At 45.5% G+C, this 20,740-nt stretch overlaps 2 protein-coding genes across 3 annotated transcripts in view; both read right to left on the reverse strand.

The window, feature by feature from the left end:
* Positions 1-20,740, reverse strand: part of RCN2 (reticulocalbin 2) — a 425,951-nt gene that overhangs the window by 93,072 nt on the left and 312,139 nt on the right. The window lies entirely within an intron of this gene.
* LOC144894295 (uncharacterized) overlaps positions 1-20,740 on the reverse strand; it is a 66,969-nt gene that overhangs the window by 18,242 nt on the left and 27,987 nt on the right. Inside the window, exons 3-4 of one of the 2 annotated variants that reach the window (XM_078786776.1) lie at positions 7,695-7,792; positions 4,677-4,820 (exon numbers count right to left, since the gene is read on the reverse strand). In XM_078786776.1, the coding sequence (XP_078642902.1) occupies positions 4,677-4,820; positions 7,695-7,792 (242 nt within the window). Of the gene's footprint in view, positions 1-4,676; positions 4,821-7,694; positions 7,855-20,740 lie in introns of those variants that run through there. The other variant, XM_078786775.1, reaches the window with a different exon arrangement.

Here is a 20,740-nt window from a genome sequence, read left to right on the forward strand (position 1 = left end):
AATCGCAAAATTAAGTGAAGTGCACGTGTATGCCGTCATGTGGCTGTGCTTGTGCCAAGTTTGAACAAAATCGGACCATGAATTTTCAATAAATGTTTGGGGACAAGTTAAGTAACAAGATGGCTGCTATGGGTTCACTGGTCTCTGCAGTTGTGGCAAACTTGATTTTAAACCATGCCACCAATTTCATAAATCACCAAATGCTATTTTGGGGCTCTCTATATTCATCACAATCAATTTATTTCTTATCTATTTCTTAGTCACTGTTATTTTTAAGCATGCACTGTCAAAGCACCTCTCAATGTATGCGCATCGCACATGCCATATAAAACACAATGTCAGTTTGTGTGTTTGTACAGGTGTTTGTCCCCCTTCATAAGGGTAGGTTTTAAAGGCCAATCTTTTAACAATCAATAATTAATCAATAATTTTACCCGTATACACATATACATGTATACAATGTCAATACACACATTATACACACCTCTGAGAATGGCAAAACGTTCACTAGCGTCTATTTTTGAGGAAAAACAAACTCGAAAAACATTTTCCATAAAAGAGTAATTATGTCTCTTCTATTGGAATTGTAGACGGTGGCCTGCAAACCGAGCCTCAAGGGCGGTGTACAGAAGTTTAATAACAGTTAATACAAGGCCCAGGGAGGTGAAATTCACTACACGTAATGTGGAACACACGCAGAGTAAAACGAGTGTTCATTGACATCTGTAGAATGTCTAATAAATAAAAAAGATAAAAGTACACCTGACACTAGGCTGAGACTTCAGACTTTGGTACTCTCACGTGGCTACACTGTCGAATAAACTGTTCCAACCCGTCGTATTTAAACGGGATTTTTACTCGTATGCACATATACATGTATACAATGTCAATACACACATTATACACACCTCTGAGAATGGCAAAAAGTCAACAAGGTGAACAAAAAACAACACGCGATGCCCAATACCACACCCAAACATATACACTACTGGTCAAAAGTTTTAGAACGTCAATTTTTTCAGTTTTTATTGAAATTTATGCAGTTTAATGTCCAGTGAATAACCTGAAATGGTACAAAGGTAAGTAGTAAACTGCTCGAGGTTAAAAAAAAAAAAAAGGTTAGGTTAGCAAAAACGGGAAAATAATGTAAACTAGCCGAAACCCGTGGAACATCCACGGAAGGGAGGATGTGGTGTATGGATAGTGTGTACCATTATGGATGGCATAGGGGATTTGCTTGTCCGAGTAAGAGTTGGGAAGAAAGATGAGAATGAAGAGTGCGTATATGAACAACGTATTTATTGCAATCTACTTAAATGACAACGCTACGATATACTTTTGAAAAATGAATGGATTCGTAATGGGAATCGGCATAGCACCACTCTGGGATTGTCCACTCAGCGGACGGCTTGCTTCGCCTTCACCCAGCAGACGCCAATATGATGGCGTCGTATCGGCAGTTAATCGGATGCTTTTGGGCCCCAACGTCGACTAATTCCGATTTTTCGAGTGTGCCTGTACGTGATAAACAAAGAGCGCGGTTCGTAGATTGTAAATCCATTAGTGCCGTGGGCATCGGGTCACTGGGTGCGGCGTAAAAGGGATAACAAAGTCGAGTCCTTACGCTATTATTATGTAGATTGCAGTTATATTGTAAAAAAGGCCTTCTTCAGGGAACAAGTAATGGGTTAACAACTTACAGCTGTTCTACAGCAATGTAAGTAAATTAAGCCTTGAAAGATGATGCAAACAATTCCTATAGGTCACAGGTGTCCTAACCTCTGCTGATCACTTGATTACAAACCCCCTGTCTGAATAAAAGCAGTATTGGAACAGACTGTTATGACACCCTCAAAAGCATTATTTGGACAATATTGCACTGCACAAAGTAGTATATTGGAATCTGGAGGAAACTCTGACAGGAAGAGGTCTGGCAGACCCAAAGCCACAACAGAATCAGAAGACAAGTTTCTGAGAACAGCTTGCGTGATAGGCGGCTCACAGGACAACAGCTTCAAGCACAGCTTAGCACACAGCTTAACAATCAAAATTTGAAATCTTTGGTTCATCACGCAGGGTTTTTGTACGCCGTCGAGTCAGTGAAAGGATGGTTCCTCAGTGTGTGACACCAACTGTCAAACATGGAGGAGGAAGCGTGATGGTCTCGGCCTCTTTTGCTGGATCCAGTCGGCGACTTGCACAGAGTGACTGGCACCCTGAACCAAATGGGCCACCACAGCATTTTGCAGCGCCATGCAATACCCTCTGGTATACGCCTAGTTGGTCAGAGGTTCATCCTACAGCAAGATAAAGACCCTAAACACACCTCCAGACTATGTCAAAACTACCTTTGAGGAAAAGAACAAGAGGGTAGGCTTCAAATCATGGAATGGCCAGCACAGTCTCCAGACTTAAACCCCATCAAGCTAGTTTGGGATGAACTGGACAGAAGGGTGAAAGCAAAGCAACCTACAAGTGCAACACATTTGTGGGAACTTCTGCAACAGTATTGGGAAAAACTTTCCGAACAATATTTGATTTCCATTGTAGAAAGAATTCCACGAGTGTGTTCGGCGGTTATATCTGCAAAAGGTGGCTACTTTGCTGAGTCAAAAATTTAAATTAAATTTTGTTAAACAAAATGATTCTATGATTTCTTTTTTATCTCCAATTTTTTATTTGTTTTATGCTTAATTTCAGAATACATTGAGACATTTAACTGCGTAAATTTCAATAAAAACTGGAAAAATTGAGGTGTTCGAAAACTTGACCGGTAGTGTACAACACCCAATGGAAACTCCACCAACCACGCAACCCACACGCCATTAAGTCCAACCCGGACACAAAACTAGGCTTGTTAGTTCCTCGGAAACACAAAAACAAGAAATTGCATGCACACACCCAACCTAATCACTAGTCAGTAATGAAAAGAGCAGAGCAGACCGTTGATGTGATTGGCATTTGTCGATTAAGGCAAAAACAAAAACACTCCTCAAATGACCTCTCGCACCGGCATGCGACTGGAATTGAATTGTCACCTCGAGAATAAAAGGCACATGCCGAGGCTCGGGGTCTATTGCCTGAGGAAACTCATTGGGAAGCAGTTGAAATGTCGCCTGAGACCGAGTCTGCTCTTGCTTGTTTATTCCTACATTAGCAGAGTATATATCGTTACTTTTTGGTTAGGTGTGCCTTTTTCCTTTTAAAATGTACAATCCCAAACACCCCAATCTTATACAGGTATTGCTCGATTTACGAATGCTCAGGAGCAGCCTGGGGCGGGAATATGGGAGTGCAAATATTTTTGGTGCTGTAGCTAATAATCCGCCGTCTGCAGCAGGGGTCAATAAAACCACTTGCACTGTGGCATGTGTACAGGCGAAAATTGTAGGTCTTCTTCCTCCCACCCCCTCACGTAGGGGAAGGGATGGAGGTGGTGTCCATGATCTGACCCTGGATACTATCGACTTATGTAAAAATTGGTGGAAACCGGGCCTACTGTTTTGTTTTTTTTCTATGATTTTCAGATGTGTTTACTTGCATACATGTAGAGAATTACCTCATTTAATATAGGAGGACAACAAACTGACTTTTTGTTTTTCGATTTCGACATAAATGTTTTTCGATATACATTCACATTTTTCATTTCAACAAAATTCAAACACTGTAAAGAGTACAGTAGGAAATGGAGGAAATGTCAAACAGCGCTCCACTCTTTTAGTGAGCCACGTCACAGCCAAGTGTACATGGTACACCGTCACAGCATCTCGTGCAGCATCAAGCGTCGGTCTACCTTAGTTCGCTATCTTGGGCCTCTCTTTGTGAAGTGCTCCATCATTTCAAATCGGTCATAATTTAGCTCATCTATGGCGTCAGGAAGGGCATCCGGCCATAAAAACATTGACTCAAACAGGGAACCATGATTGTCATGGGGCCCGCAAGGCTAACCCCCGCTCTAGCGGGGAAAATGGCCTTAAAACGATCATTCATTCATTCATAATTTAGCTCATCTCTCAAGATGTCCAGTAAGAGGCCTTCCTCAAGCTCAATTGCTGCCCCAACGAAACGTTTTCACCAGGATATAATGCTGGGCATACTAATACGCAACAAGGGTGAGAACCTCACTGCATTGCTCGTTCATGGTGAGTACATACACCTTGAAAAGGTGAAGGATTTTGTATTTATTTAGTGTTAAGTGAGATGTATTAATGTAAATGCCTTAAATGTATTTTTATTTCAGGTTTTTGTTAGTTTTATTTGCAACAGTATTTTTCTTACGCTATGGTGATGGAAAACATCTTATTAGGGAGGCCGAACATTTGGGGACAGAAACGCATCCCCTATTCTTTACCTTTAAAATAATGGTAAAAGCATTTTCGATTTGCGTTTTATTTGTTAACATTCTGCTCTCCAGGACCGCATCCCTTGTGTGAATGGGGGATACCTGAATGTACGTGCATGTATGTACGTTCACGGACACACACACGAGTTATAATGAAACATCTAGGAAATGGCCACTGATGTTACCATGACATAATGCAGTGCCTGATGCACATTGACCTGAAGCAACTGCTAGCCTGCATGTAGCTTTCTTCTCGTGAATTAGCCACAGCCAGGTGGATTATATTATCATGTTATAGGACAATCAGGTTACAGTGTAACGGTGCTTTTGTTACCACAACGCTGAGGTCAACACTTTTCAAGTTTGTCACGTTCAAGGTGAACAATGCCTTCTTATCTGGGGAATCACTCAATACTTTCGTCTTGAAACTTGAGCACACCGATGATCGATTCTTGCATCCACCAGAATCCACAAGAACCTGAAATAAAAGCAGAGGTATTTGTAACAAATAATACAAATATAAAATGCACATATACAGACAGTCTCAAAAAATTAAAAGAAAATCTACACCACAAAATAAATTTACCCAACAAAGGTTTAGGTCTTGTTTTAAAGGCTACATTAAAATATGTTCGTATTCTGGTTCAAGGGGATCAGCACATTGATATGTACACTCCTTAAACAAACAATGCCACTGGAAGCGAAAGTAAAGCTGTTTTTTGTAAAAACAACATGGCACATTGAATTGAGCATGCAAACCGGCAACGACGCCAGAATGCAAATGATCATACTTCAATAACACGTGACTATCATTATTCTGGATACGAGCTCATGCACATCTTGTCATTGAACAGAGCAGACGATCCACCTCAGTGGGATGTTGCGTCCTTCGACAAAAGCCATTTCCAGTTGATCAAGAGACCAAGCAGATTTGGGGCCCGGAAACGCCTTCCAAGGATGTCCTATGCACGTTCGATTGGATTTAAGTCCAGAGATCACTTATGAGTGATATTGTGGACTTTCGGGAATTATAGAGTTGCAAGCAGAAACGTACCACAGGTTCTGTGTGAGAGCTTATTTGAATTTTCAAGATAGCTTGGATCACATGACAGGAATTGTAAGATTAAATGATGAATGTCCAATAGTCAAGGTTTGCATATACTGTACAATTAAGAAATTAATGTGCCATTAATCCATAGCTCATGCCATTTAAAAATTGTTTTCTTGTAACGAGTATCTTATCTATGCAATGATGGCAGAATTTTGACCCCCCTCGTTCCGTCCTACGCCTAAAGTCACAAGTACATGCCTCTCCAACCTCCTCCTCTACCATTCCTGAATATAAAGTACACAATGCAGTTAGTAATACAATCTCACCCAGTCGTACATGCAAAATAGCAGGAGCACATCAGATCTAACATTTTGGCAAACATTATGAACAGTAATCTCTCATTATATCACAAACACATTTATACTTCACATTATAAATAGAAAAGAGGATAATTATACAAGTATGTCCTATCTGAATACAGTGGCGTAGTTAGGGTTTGTGGCGCCCTGGGTCAAAGGTCAACACTGGCGCCCCACAGGCACTGGCATCGTCAGGAATTTCTATTGGGGGGTTGGTCATATGAAAGAGCTTTAATATTCCCCAGTGGGCTCAGCAGCAGACACTGGCTCCTCTACTATTTCAGAAGAACACTGTGGGATCTCTAACGTCCACCAACTAATACCGGCAGAAGGGACACCTAGTTTAACGGCCATCGGAGGAACAGCACGCACATTGATGAATCACCCTGCCTGTGAAACACCGGAATGACCGTTTATAGCTGGGTCGGGATTCAAACCCAGGCTAGACGGCTTGGAGGCGAGTGCGAGTACCTCAAGGCCATCCTGCCAGCCCAACACACTTGCTGAGGCTTCTCATCAAGTTTACCCGGAGGCCCTTCAAGCGCCATGTACCTTCTCGCTATTTTTCCCTCACACGCCTGTCCTCACCATGCGTCATACATCATAGCGTATTTTGTGTGTACAAACAGGCTGGGCTGAAGGAACCTCTACTCGGGAAAGAAAGAAAAACAATAAGAAAGAGCACCGATTACAATTATCCTTGGATGGTCGCACATACACATACAGAGGATGAAATTATAGTAAAGTGGGGATTCCAATCCAAGACGTCGAAAGGACAAGGAAGTTAAATCACTAACTTGACACGTGATCCTGGCCGTTGCTAATTGGGTTCGTACAGCGCGAGACATCAGGATCTGATCGACATGTAATTACGTCATTACGAAATATCTGTCCAACAACTTTAACCCCTCCATCCCTTCAGCCTCATCATGGGTGATCTCCGTATTACAGAATGCAAAACCTCATCTGTTCGAAGATTCACAAGACAATTAGATAAGATAAGACACGAACACAGCAGGCAGCCCCATAATTATTTATACGGATTTATTTACTGTGCGGAGGTGATTAGTAATTACAAAAAGTGTTAAACCGGATGGAAAGAGTTTGTAAACATCTGGCATGACACACTGACACGTAGCATGGAGTTTAAAATGTTAAACGTGGTTCTGAAAGTTACTTCTCGTACTCTCAAGAGCCCGTTGTATTAAAATGTATACACAACCAAATGGAGCATCAAAACGTTTTTTGGGAGGCGTCATTTGGCGACCCATTGACGGTCACGCTGGGGAGGTGGTCCCGTCCATCCTGCCATCTCTACGCCAATGTGTGCATCTAGACTAGAGAGTGGCACAAAATAACTTGCTAAAAGATAACTTGCTAAAAGTTGCTAAAAAACTTGCTAAAAGATAACTCATTGCCAAAAGGTGTCTACCATCCACAAAAGGTAAGCACGTGCACCACAGCCGTGGCTAGCGGTGCATCAAATGGTTTGCATTTCCATCAAGGTATGGAAATGTGTGCCATGAGAAATGTATTAGTTAACTAAATACAAATTGGGTATTGGGCTCAAGATGTATTCATGCTCAACTTACTGGAGTCATGCGTCACGACTGTGCAGAGACAGCCAAGTGATTGTGGAGATCAGAAAAGGTGAATTAATGAGCAGAAAGATTGATGAAAGGGAACAAGCAAGGAGTGGTTTGGTTTAAAGAATGTGGGGACAATGGAATGTCGACACAGTTTCGCAACAAATCCTATTGGGTTTCACTATTATGCAATGAGATCCCAGGGCCTGCTGCAAACCAGGTAAAAATCAATTTTCCTTTTACTAAACAAATGCTACACCTGTGGAAAAATATACGATGGCCACCAAGCAAAGAAGATTTATTATTTGTGAGTGAGAAAGGGTGTATAAAAATTGGATACAGAAACTGTCACATACTGGTTTGTCTTCATTGATCTTGTTGATGGAGAAACCGGTATGGAAGGAAATGATGACAGAACACAAATAGTTCCCAATCAAGGTAATAATTACAGAACCTGAAACAAAGCACGTACACCGATAGTAGTACATTTGTAACATGTGACAGTACAGGTGAAATTTCAATTAAATTCAAATAAACATTTATTTCCAAAGTTGCAAAAGTAGAGTCAAACAAAAAATATACGAAAGCAATACTTCAGAAACATAAAAAACTCCGAAGGATACAATCAAGATAATATCGAGGGAAGCAAATACGGAGGCAAATTCAGAAGCCAAGGCTTGTATTGATATGCCTATGGACAAACAATATAAATGGCAAACATTAAATTAGATTAAGATACCGAATGGTACAAAATGAAGGAAATAGTCAAAAATACAATGAATAAAAATAACAAGAGTAAACAAATTTTTAAAAAATGAAATAACAGCAAGGCAAGACTTACAAAAGTGAATAAGAAATCAACGTGTAGAAAGGAAACTAACAATGATACGAGATAAAAAATTTTTTATAGGAAGACTTAAACAGACTCATAGACAGCTGTGCCTTCACTGCTCCATCAATTGCTTTTTGCTATTCATAGCATGCTTTTCATGAGCATTGATGAACCAGTGTTAACAATGGCAAGATGCCATTTGAAATGACTAATGCAGCATGAAGCATAATGGTTCGACAATACACCAAGTTTATCAAGAAGGTGGATATTTGGTTTGTTGTTCTGTAACAATCCTCCAACCAAAAGATTTCAATTGCAGCAAAAAAAACTCCCCAAAAAACATGATGGCACATATGCTGGGCCTTCATGGTCATGGGTATGGGTATTTCCACAGATCCTATGAAGAATTCCACAATATTATTCACGGTTAATTGGCCGTTTGCCTGGATAAAGTAGCTGGTAAAGAAACCTTGACAAACAGCCAGCACAACCTGTGTTCTTCTGGATTTGCAAGAAATGTCATATTTCCTCTGGTGAGAAAGATAATAATGCCCGATGGGTAGCTAAGGATACCAAGCAAAGGGGGCAATGTGCAATGGTCACACGAACCCCTGCACTTACACTTTAACACTTCATCAAAAAAAAGAGGGGGGGGGGGACCCATTAGATTTGCCCTTTAGAACCCATTAGTTACCCTTTATAACCCAATAGAATTACCCTTTACAACCCATAATTACCCTTTACAACCCATAATTACCCTTTACAACCCATAATTACCCTTTACAACCCATAATTACCCTTTATAATCCATTATAATTGCCCTTTAGAACCCATTAGAATTATCCTTTAGAACCCATTAGAGATACCCTTTAGAATTACCCTTTCAAACCCTCTAAAAATACACTTTAGAATAAACAAAGGTGGGTTATAAAGGTTCTTCTTAATTTTGATGGACAGATGGACGAACATAGCCAAATATTGAAGTGGCCTCACCGCTTAAAAATATATTAAAATGTCAAAAAAACCAAAACAATTGATACTGCAACAGAGTAGCAAATTAATTGTGTATTTTATGGTACAAGCAATAAATTTTGCACAATGATTCTACACACCACAAAGTTAATTTCTAGATTGGGGCCCATCGTGAAGGTCATGTATATTGACATTGGCAGCCATTTTGAGTTTTGCCACATAGGAAACCTATTTTTCTCTATTGTAGGTGCTACATAGCCTATCAGAAGTGAGCATGGCTGGACTCTTTTGTAATAATGTTTGGTGGCTTACATAACTGGATAGATTTATTACGTCTGGAGAACAAAACAGAACTGTTCAGCTTCTTGTCACACCAGGTCACCCTTTTACAAAGAGAGGGAAAGGCAATGTATGCAACTGATGGACATAATGTGCTTTGCTCTTTGGCACAAACTGACTTGGCAGGACTGGTGCCATGCTCACACGAGGAAGCCGACACGCATCTATTTTTGCACGTGGCAGATGCTGTCAAGGAGCGGTACAATAAACTGTTGGTGCGTACAGTTGATACTGATGTTGTTTTGGTGGCAATAGCAACACTAAACAACATAAAGCCCGATGAACCATGGGTGGTGTTTGGTACTGGTGGAAATTTCAGGTTCATAGCAATCCATAGAATATCTGAAGCCATTAGCCCAAGGAAATCTGTTACCATTCCAATGTTCCACACCCTTACAGGCTGTGACATCGTGTCTTCATTTTCAAGTATCGGAAAGAAGACTGCATGGTCGACCTGGAATGTCTACCCCGAGGTCACTGAAGAATTTGAAGAGCTAGTGCACATGGCAGATGCTATTAGTGACAAGTCGATGAAAATGATAGAGTGCTTTGTTGTCCTCGTGTATTGCAGAACACGTGACCTCAGTAGAGTCAATGATGCCAAGAAACAACTGTTTGCCCAGAAATCTCGTATTCTGGAGAACATTCCACTGACACAGGCTGCATTGGAGCAGCACATAAAGCGTGCCCGTTACCAGTGCTACTGCTGGGATACGTGTCTGTCTCCCGATCCAAAGTGGCCAAATCCTTCTGACTGGGGGAGGACCAAGGTCTTGACTGAATGGCAGCCGCTGTGGACCACTCTCAGAGAAGCATCAAAGTCGTGCTTTGAACCGATACACTGCGGTTGTAAGAAGGGACGCCGTAGGCACTGCAAATGTGCTAAAGCAGTGTTAAAATTCACTTCACTCTGTGCCTGGTCAGGAGATTGCCAGGACTAGGCCCATGCTTAAGCAGCTCCTGAAATTGATTGTGTCGCTTCTGTCATACATTCCTCATTCTTTATCCATGTGACTTTATGTGCTGGATTATATGTTTACACTATTTTGGAAGTTGGTAGTATTTACATGCACATCATCAACAATTCTTGCATCACATTAATGTTAGTTTCATAACTTCAACTGAAGTAATTTATCTGTCAGAAGGCTACAGAGACTGCAAAATTCCAAATTAGTTTTATGTATGATTAAATCTGCATTTTGGCAGACATTTTGAATAATTTTTGACTCTTTGAAGTTGGTTATAATGATGTTGTTACGTTTGTGGTGGTTGGAGATGAAATACCTACGTGAAGTCAGAAATGTATAGTTTAGAATGGACCGTGTGACGCAAAGAAGAAGAATCCCTGAGATTAAGTAGCCGACTGTGTGGATAAGTGTTTGCATGTCGCCATAAGGAGGGTGGTTTTGTGCTAGTTAAATAGGGCTTATGGTTAATAATCCCCAGTGTGTAACGTAATGCCTCCTGTAATTTTCCCTTTATTCTTATAAAATTCAATCGGCCAGCCATGTAATCGGCACATTGCCACAACCACACCGACAAGCCCAACAGAAATCCAGCACATTTGCCGATCGGCAAGGGAACCCCGCCCCAGAACATTCTCAATGTGCGTCAAGAAAGGCCGTGAGGCCCCGCCCCGAAGGGAACGATTGGTCATGGCCATGGACTCTAGTGGGGCGCGGGGATTGGTTTGAGTGTGACGTCAGCGAGAAGAGGGGAGAGTGCTTTTCCCCCTCTCTCGCCCTCTCTTGGTTCTGGGTTGGTGGCCAGCGGACACACTCTCTTGGCCTTTTCGGGTCGCTCGGCTGCGGCTGTATCTGGTTCGGGGCGTTGGTGCTGAGAAAGAGCGGCGTCCGTGAGGAGAAGGTGGGAGTGACAGTTTGTGGGGCTCTTGGCACCTCACATATGTGGCGCTGTGGAGAGTGACTCTGCGCCATTGTTGGAGCGGTTCCCGCGCGAGCGGCTTCGGGCCACCTTGAACTGCCATTTCCTTCAACAACCTCGTTGAGAGAGATAAGTGCCGGCACTATAAAAAAAAGCTATTATCTACTTTTACTTTCGTTTTTCCCTTGTTTGTATACGAGTCTGAATGGAGATGTCTCGCAGTAGGATTATAGATTTACTTCACCATTCATGTTATTTCCACGATTATTTTCATTAAATCCTTTATTTTTGCATTTCATTCTTGTATTGTGGATTTTGCTTGTCCCATGTTTGTGTTTGTGGGTTGAGTAATAAAAAAAACCCATGTCGGCCGTCCGATCAGATAAGGCTTCGGGCCTTTCCTGCACACGCAAAAAGATAATCCCGCCAAGTTTGAAATGCGCCTCGAAGTAAAGCAACATTTGGCTATCTGTCGTCGGTGATCTTAATCACCGGCGACACGACAAAATTTACATTCTATATTATTCATATATCATATTAACATAGGTTTACAAACTTAAACTGAACGAATCCATCTGCTAGTAGGACATAGTTGCTACAATACTTAAAAAAAGGTTCTATGTATGACAAAATATGAAATTTGGTGGATATTTAGAATTTTTTTAGCAATCTTGGAATTTGTTAGCATTAATAGTTCACATCTACATTTGTTAAGCATTATATCAAGATAGGTTTACTAACTTAAACTGAAGTAATTCATGCGATAGAAGGAGATACAGCAACTGCAATAGGTCAATAGGTTCCACACAGGGAAAAATTCAAAATGCCCACCAAGGTCAACACACGCGTTCACTGCAGTCTATTTTTGAGGATAAAACAAATTCGAAAACATTTTCCATTAAAGAGTAATTATGTCTCTTCTATAGGAATTGTAGACGGTGGCTTGCAAACCGTGCCTCAAGGGCAGTGTGCAGAAATGTTTTTTAAAATAACAATATCAATACAAGGCGCAAGGAGGTGACATTCGCTGCACGTGATGTGCAACACGAGCAGAGTAAAACAAGTGTTAATTTACATCTGTAGACAACAACAACAACAACATGCATTTTAAGGCCATTTTCCCTGCGAGAGCGAGGGTTAGCCTTGCGGGCCCCATGACAATCTTCTCCATTTTGCCCTATTTTCTGCATCTCCCCTTGTTAACCCCCTTGCCCGCATTTCTTCTTCGACCATCTTGAGCCAAGTCTTTCTCGGTCTTCCCCGTCCTCTACTTCCTTCTACATTCATTTCCATCACTCTTCTCAAGCAGTCATTTTCATCCTTCCTCAACACATGACCAAACCATCTCAACCTGTTCCTCTTCACAGCATCAATCACAGGCTCTATTCCCTTCATTTTTCGCAATTCATCATTTGTCTTCCTCTCTCTCAACGATACTCCGCACATCCATCGAACCATTCGCATTTCCACCCTTTCCAACCTTCGTTGCTGCTCTACGTTCATTACCCATGTCTCGCTCCCATAAATCATAACACTTCTCACACATGCAGCATACACCTTTCCCTTCAGCTTCAACGACACTCCCCTCCTCATCATCATGCCACTCAGTTCCCGAAACTTCTTCCATGCACATCTCACTCCAGCAACCGTTGCCTAGTCTGATCCACCTTCTCCATTCAGCATGTCTCCGAGGTAGCAAAATGTTTTCACACCTTCCAGCTTCATGCCGTCTCCAAGATCGAACTCAACATTTCCTCCATCTGCAGCTCCCTCTGTGCACACCTCACATTTGAATGTAGCTGCCACACTGGTTAATGACCCTCTCAGACCACTACATTTTTGATGAACCCACTCAGCGCACATTGTACATTGAATGGAGTTCAGTCCGACACCCTTCCTGCACACAGCACAGGGCCACTTCCCAGTTCTTTCCACCTCACCACATGCTTTACCACTTGCCATCACCTTCGTCTTTCCGATATTCACCTTCAGACCTTTTGTCTCCATATATTCCTTCCACTTATTCATCTTTTCCTTCAGTCCATCCATACTTTCCGTAATCAACACCAGATCATCTGCATACAACAACTCCCACGGTAAACCCTCCTTTACGTTCTGAGCCAGCACCTCCATCACAGCTACAAATAGTAGTGGACTTAATACCGACCCCTGATGCACTCCCACCTTCACCTCAAACTCACAACTGTTCCCGTCCTTCGTCCTTACAGCTGTGCGCGCTCTTTTGTACATTGCCATCACTACTCTGATCAACCATTCCTCCACTCCTAACTTCCTCATTGCTCATGCCAATACTTTGCGTGGAACCCTATCGAATGCTTTCTTCAGATCAACAAACCCAAGAAACAACTTCTTCATCTTCTCCATGTACTTCTCCTGCAACTGCCTCACAATAAAAAGCACGTCTGTCGTTCCTCTTCCTGGCATAAATCCAAACTGCATTTCGTCGATCTTCACTTTCTTCCTTGTCCTCCTCTCCAACAAAATTTCCAACACCTTCATTCCATGCTCCAATAACTTTATCGCTCGCTACGACCCACACTCTAGAGGGTCACCTTTCCCCTTGTTTAGAGGGACGAGGGTACTCAGTTCCCAATCCACTGGAATGCGGCCTTCTTTCACCGCCAGATTACAGATCTCTGTCATTCTCTTCACACCGCAACTTCCTGCTGCCTTCAACATATCTCCCACAACTCCCGTAGGCCCTCCCGCTTTTCTACTCTTCATTGCTTTTATCGCTTCCTCAACTTCCTTCTCAGTTATCTTCTCTGCCGGTCCTAAAACTGGGTTACTCTCTATGTTGCCATCCCATTCATTCTCTGTATTCAATAGCATTTCCATATATCTTTTCCATCTTCCTTTAGTTCCATCTGGGTCCACAATGATTTGTCCCACTTCATCCTTCAAGCAACTCACCCCTATCACATAACACCTCTCTTTCGCTATCTGCTTTGCAATCCTGAATACTGCTCTCTGACCCTCTTCCGAATCCAAGAGTTCTCCAAACATTTTCCTACATGCCTCAAGAGTTCTCCAAACATTTTCCTACATGCCTCCTGCACCTTTGCTACCTCTTTCTTTGCAGCCTTCTTGGCTGCCTTATAACTTTCATGCTCTGCTGTTTCTGCTCCCGTACCCTTCGCCTTCTGCCACTCCTTGAACTTCTTCCTCTTCTCGTCAATCATCTTTCCAACTTCATCATCCCACCACCATGTTTCCGAGTGCCTCGGTGGGCCTTTTGTCCATCCACATACCTCACCAACGGCTCCCAACAGACTAGCTTTCATTGACATCCAACCACTTTCAAGCTCAACCACATCATCCTCTACCCTACTCAGCCTCTCTTTTAATCCCTCCCTTACTGTGACCTCTTTCAACCTCCACACCTTCATTCTCGGTTGGTACTTCACCCGCCGAGCTCTCCTCGCACCTTTCACCCTTATGTCGCAGACAACCAAGTGGTGCTGTGAAACAGCCTCCTCCCCCGGGATCACCTTTGTGTCCCGGAGGTGCCCCCTATCTCGCCTACGCACCATCAGGTAGTCAACAGTTGTCGTCGACCCACCTGACGTGTATGTAACAAGCTTATTATCCTCTTTCTGGAACTGAGTATTACAAATAAGCTCCATCAGCAAACTCCAAAAATCCTTTCACCTTCTCCATTTCTCACACCATATCCATAACCCCCATGAACTCCCTCAAAACCATCCATATTCCTTCCCACATGTCCATTTAGGTCTCCTCCTACCACAACAACCTCCTCATCTTTCACGTTTTCAATCAGTTTCTCTATCGCACACCAGAACTTGTCCTTCTCCTCATCGCTCCGACCAACCTGCGGAGCATATCCCGAGATGACGTTCACCAAGAGCTTTCCAATCATCATTTTCACCATCATCAACCTATCACTCACTCTCGTCACACTCACCACACTGTCTAGAAACTCCTCAGAAAACAAGACACCAACACCATTCACGCCCTCCAGGCACCCTTGCCACACAAACTTGTATTTCTGTCCCTGCCTACCCTTCACCATTCTCACACCACTTCCCTTCCATCTCGTCTCTTGCACACAACATATGTCCACTCTTCTTCTGACCAATACTTCCACCACTTCTCCTGATCTCCCTTCATTGTCCCTACATTCCATGTCCCAAACCTCAGAAACCAATCTCCACTTCGGGCTGTACCCTGCCCATATGTAGGTGTAATTGTCATGGTTCTCTTTTTGAGGCAATGTTTTTATGGCCGGATGCCCGTCTGACGCCAACCCCCTTATCGTCTCTTACGAAATGCAGGGATACGGTGTACCTATTCTAATCCAGGGTACACACTGGGAAACGTTTAAAACATGGAAATTCTGGGGTGGGTGGGGCATCACGGCTGCGGGGGCCACGTCAGCACCACCCCACGTCGGCCCGGTCAGCACCACACCACGTCGCCCCGGTCAGCACCACCCCACGTCGGCCCGGTCAGCACCACACCACGTCGGCCCGGTCAGCACCACACCACGTCGGCCCGGTCAGCACCACACCACGTCGGCCCGGTCAGCACCACACCACGTCGGCCCGGTCAGCACCACACCACGTCGGCCCGGTCAGCACCACACCACGTCGGCCCGGTCAGCACCACACCACGTCGGCCATCACCACACCACGTCGGCCCGGTCAGCACCACACCACGTCGGCCCGGTCAGCACCACACCACGTCGGCCATCACCACACCACGTCGGCCAGCACCACACCACGTCGGCCCGGTCAGCACCACACCACGTCGGCCCGGTCAGCACCACACCACGTCGGCCCGGTCAGCACCACACCACGTCGGCCCGGTCAGCACCACACCACGTCGGCCCGGTCAGCACCACACCACGTCGGCCCGGTCAGCACCACACCACGTCGGCCCGGTCAGCACCACACCACGTCGGCCCGGTCAGCACCACACCACGTCGGCCCGGTCAGCACCACACCACGTCGGCCCGGTCAGCACCACACCACGTCGGCCCGTTCAGCACCACACCACGTCGGCCCGTTCAGCACCACACCACGTCGGCCCGGTCAGCACCACACTACGTCGGCCCGGTCAGCACCATGGCCAGCACCACACCCTTGGAAAGGACTTCGATGCTGTGGAGAGATCGAAGCAAGCCTCCTTGCTCGAGCGGACCGGAAGCGGAGGTCTGACGCCCGTCTGACGCCAACCCTCTTATCGTCTCTTACGAAATGCAGGGATACGGTGTACCTATTCTAATCCAGGGTACACACTGGGAAACGTTTAAAACATGGAAATTCTGGGGTGGGTGGGGCATCACGGCTGCGGTCGGCATCATGACCGGGCCTGACCGGGCCGAGCCTCTGTTCGGATCGGGACACCGGGATTCATTCCGGTCGCCCGGTCGGCCCGGAGGTGGGGGTGCGGGGCCTGTCACGGAACGTCAAAACAAACGGCCTGCCGGGGCCGCCCAAAAGTCGGGCGTGAGGGGCGGGCGCGTCCACTAATGGAACGCCTCTCGCTTCCCAGATCGAGGGCCACGTGGTCAGTGAGAACCTCGTCCCTTCTGGTTGCCCTGCCGTCCCGCCGTGGGCGCTGGCAGGGTGTACTTCAAACTAAGCTTAAGTGTCAAGTGTTAAGTTCCTCCTTGCCCTCGCAAGGGAAAGGCTAGGGTCAAGCTCTTCCAAATTTCCAAACACTAGAAATCGGACGTCTCAAATTTATTAACTAATTTGTAAATACATCTCAGTCGTCCGCGACCTCTCTAGCGCGGGCGTCGAACCAGTTCATTTCCGGGCGACCGGGCCGAGTATCGGCTCGGCCGTGGCCGAAGCCGTCGATTCCGCCGTAGCACGCTAACGCGTAGGCTCGCGCGCCCCTGGTCCGCCGGGGCTCCGCGGGTGTCCTACCGTGCCTGGCTTGCCGGTGCCCGGGGACGGATTTCGCTGTCTAAACATGGTAGCGTTAGGCCAGTGGGACCGCCGGGACCCACGTGCACTCACAAGGTGTTCTGCGCGTGGGCGGCAGTCTCAGACCGGGGCGCCCAAAGGCGCCATGCACCCAAACGCTCCCCGGCTAAAGTTCATCCTGAAAGCGCCCACATTGTGCGGACAAACCAAGTCAAGGGCCACGTGGTCAGGAGAACCTCGTCCCTTCCGGTCACACTGTGCCTATCGGCCGGCCTCGAAGACCGAAATTGTGACGGTGTCACCTGAACCCGAATTTAATAAGCACATATTTACATCTGTAGGATGTCCAATAAATGAAGAAGATATAAGCACACCTGATACTAGGCTGATGCTTCAGACTTTGGCACGTTCACGAGGCTGCACCATCGAATAAACTGTTCCAATCGGCATATTTGACCGGCTTTTTACTTGTTTTATTATATCAACTAGTGTGACTCGGCACACGTCGTTTCAGAAGGATATGCACCCTTTGACCATGTCTGCTTTCTCAGAGAGTGAGGGATGGCGGGAATGGGGTGAATGGTGATGGGGGGGGGGGGGGGGGGGGGGAGAGCGGCCAAATATATTTTGTGCTCTGAATATATACTGCAAATCAGAAGTCAGAACCCGAGACATATAAATAAAAAGGAACCGAGTACAAGTAAATATATATATATATATTTTTTTTTTTAATCAGTTCGACCTGGAAGGGAAGGTCAATACAAATTTATCAAAACCTGGATGGAAAAGTTGAACCTCCAGCTTCACAGAGCAGATGTGTCCCCAATATAACACCTCCCTTAGACTTCCAGCAGGGTTTTTACGGCGCATCTTTTATTTTGCCCATATCACAATCTACATCTCGATTAATCAAGTCAAAGTAACAAAAAAAAAGTAGCGCGGATGAATACAGGTAAATCATGAATGCGTTTCTTCGGTTAGCTTAACATATTGTTACATTTGTAGAGGGTAGGCAATACCTTCGTCCAAGTAGAATTGTATAGATTAGTGTGCTCCGACTGTCGTAAAGAAGAAGAAACCTCGATGTTTCATAAGTAGGAAATTTGTGTAGACCGGATGTCGTGTAAGTGTATCTTCGTCCCGATGAGAGGGGGGGGGTTTGTTAATTAGTGAGGGATTATGGGTAATTAATCCCCTGTATGCAATTGCCTCTGTAATCTTTTCCTGTATTCCTTATGACACCGCACTACATACACCTAGTAAGAAATCGGCCATTAACCACAGTAAATAAAAACCAACTGGAAACCAGGCATCAAGCACTATCGCTGATAACGACTTGATGAGCACACAGGACAAAAGGTTCGTGAGGCCACGCCTCGAATACCAGTGGTCCGGAATTTGATTGGCAGAGACTGCTAGGATGAGACTCGCTGATAGGAGCAGAGACTGAGACGTTGTGGGATGACGTCAGAGCCTCGAGTACAAAATAGGTGGAACGGCAGACATTTTCCCTTCACGTTTTGGATCTGGTGGTGAATGGTTGTGTGCCGACCTCTTCTCGCTTCTTCTCGTTTTGGATCTGGTGGTGAACGGTCGTGTGCCGACATCTTCTGGCTCCTTCTCGTTCTGGAACCATAGCGAAGTCAGTATTGCTCTTGCGCAAGGAAGCTTCATCACGAACGGTCGTGTTCTGACATCCTGCTTGTGGACGTGAGGAGGAAGAGCTGCGGACCGAGAACTGCGGTTTCCCACACACGGACGACGAAGACGAGCACGGCTGGACGAACGTGGGTGCGTGAGGCCTAGTTCGCGCCCACGGCAGTGCAGCGAGCGCATTTTCCCACCAAGGCCTCAGACGATCTTTGACGATTCCTGACGAGATACACCAACCGATTTGAGCTCTGTGCCACAAACTACACGTATGTATTTTCCAGTTATTTTATCCCTCGTCTGTATACGGGTCTGTGTGGGAGCGCTCCAGTTAAGAATTTAGTTTTGCCGTGTTTTATTCTGTTACCGGCCTTCCGTTAATAAAGCCGGCATATTTTTGTACAGTTTAATTCCGTGTTGTTCGAGTTCATTTATCCAGGTGTGAAGACGTCGGGTGGAGGCCGTCCAGGTAAGTTCTGGACGTCCAGGTAATCCCCCTTTACCTTGCGTGTAAAGAATACCTTCATTTTGGATTGAAAGCCTCAGAGTTGAAGCTCGTTGTGTCATCCTGCAGTGTTCACCAGAGGGTAGTCACTTGACAATATACATACATACATACATACATATTGTTGCGGATCTGCCGCCGGCCTTCTTCCCTTACCAAGGGGGGATTAGTCCTCTTGTCTTTGACTGACCTGGCGCGACCCGGGACCTATTACGTCCCTTCCGGACAGCGCTAAATAGGGTTTCAGGACCAAATTCGCTGTTACCTAAGTACTCGCGCTGCCCTGGAAGCGAGGACATAAGCCCCGCACGAACCACGTGTGTTGGTGATACGCCGAGCGGTTGCGTACACGTGATCCGCGCCGTTATTACTTACGAGACCCGATTGGAGTGATCTTATTCGTACCACGCTTAGCCAATGGAGAAATCACAGGTACGATCGAATCAGGAAAGAAAGAACACAGGTTTATTTACACTATACAATGGCAGAAGAAGCAGAGACACAGCGCAATCCTTAAAAACAGTCTTACTTAATACCCAGGACAAACGGGCCCGTCTCACACACACACTCACATGGGGATTGCTGACTGGCAGGATGATGTTCCCAGCGCGTCCAGGGATGGCTCTCGTGCAGCTCTCTCCGGTCCCCGGCACGTCCCGTGGAGATGGAAGTCGGTGAAAACAGGAGCTTGTAGCGTGTCGCCTGAATAATCGGATTATCTCAGGGCACACGGTAGAGGGCTGACTTTGGCGCGACTCGCGGTTATTCACTCGTGGTCATGGCCGCGCTCACCCGCGTGGCCGAAATGCGCTATCTGCGTTACCGGCGCGTCTGGCTGCGCCCGCGTACATGTACGGTTCAAAGTTCAACAACGGCGAGTGATGCGAGTTCTCCGGTTCTCTCCGCGTTCCGCCTCTGGATCAGCTCTGCGAGTCCTACTTGGAAGTCCTTTAGCTCCCTCTCTGCAAGTCCTTTGCCACTGCCGTATGCACGCGAGTCCTTTCGAGGGCTTTTCGTATGGACTTATATAGACCCGCCCCGCGAAGCTTCTGGAACTCACCAGACGCGCTTCACCACGCCTCCTCACGCCATTCCGCTCGAGCCCTGATTGGCTGGTGGCTCTTACCGTCATCGCCTCTGCCGCTCCTGGCCTCAACGCCGCCCCCACCTTTTTAGGCCTACCTCGTGTTACTCGACTAGTGGACAGCCAAATTGGGCGCGGGATGGATTGCGCCCATAGAGGTAGAATTGGAGGGTGGACGCAAAATGAATGCGTCCTAAAATCATGTTCTTCCGCTCTTT

Source organism: Myxine glutinosa, chromosome 11 (assembly GCF_964187855.1).
Source record: "Myxine glutinosa chromosome 11, kmMyxGlut1.1, whole genome shotgun sequence".
NCBI lineage: Eukaryota > Metazoa > Chordata > Myxini > Myxiniformes > Myxinidae > Myxine > Myxine glutinosa.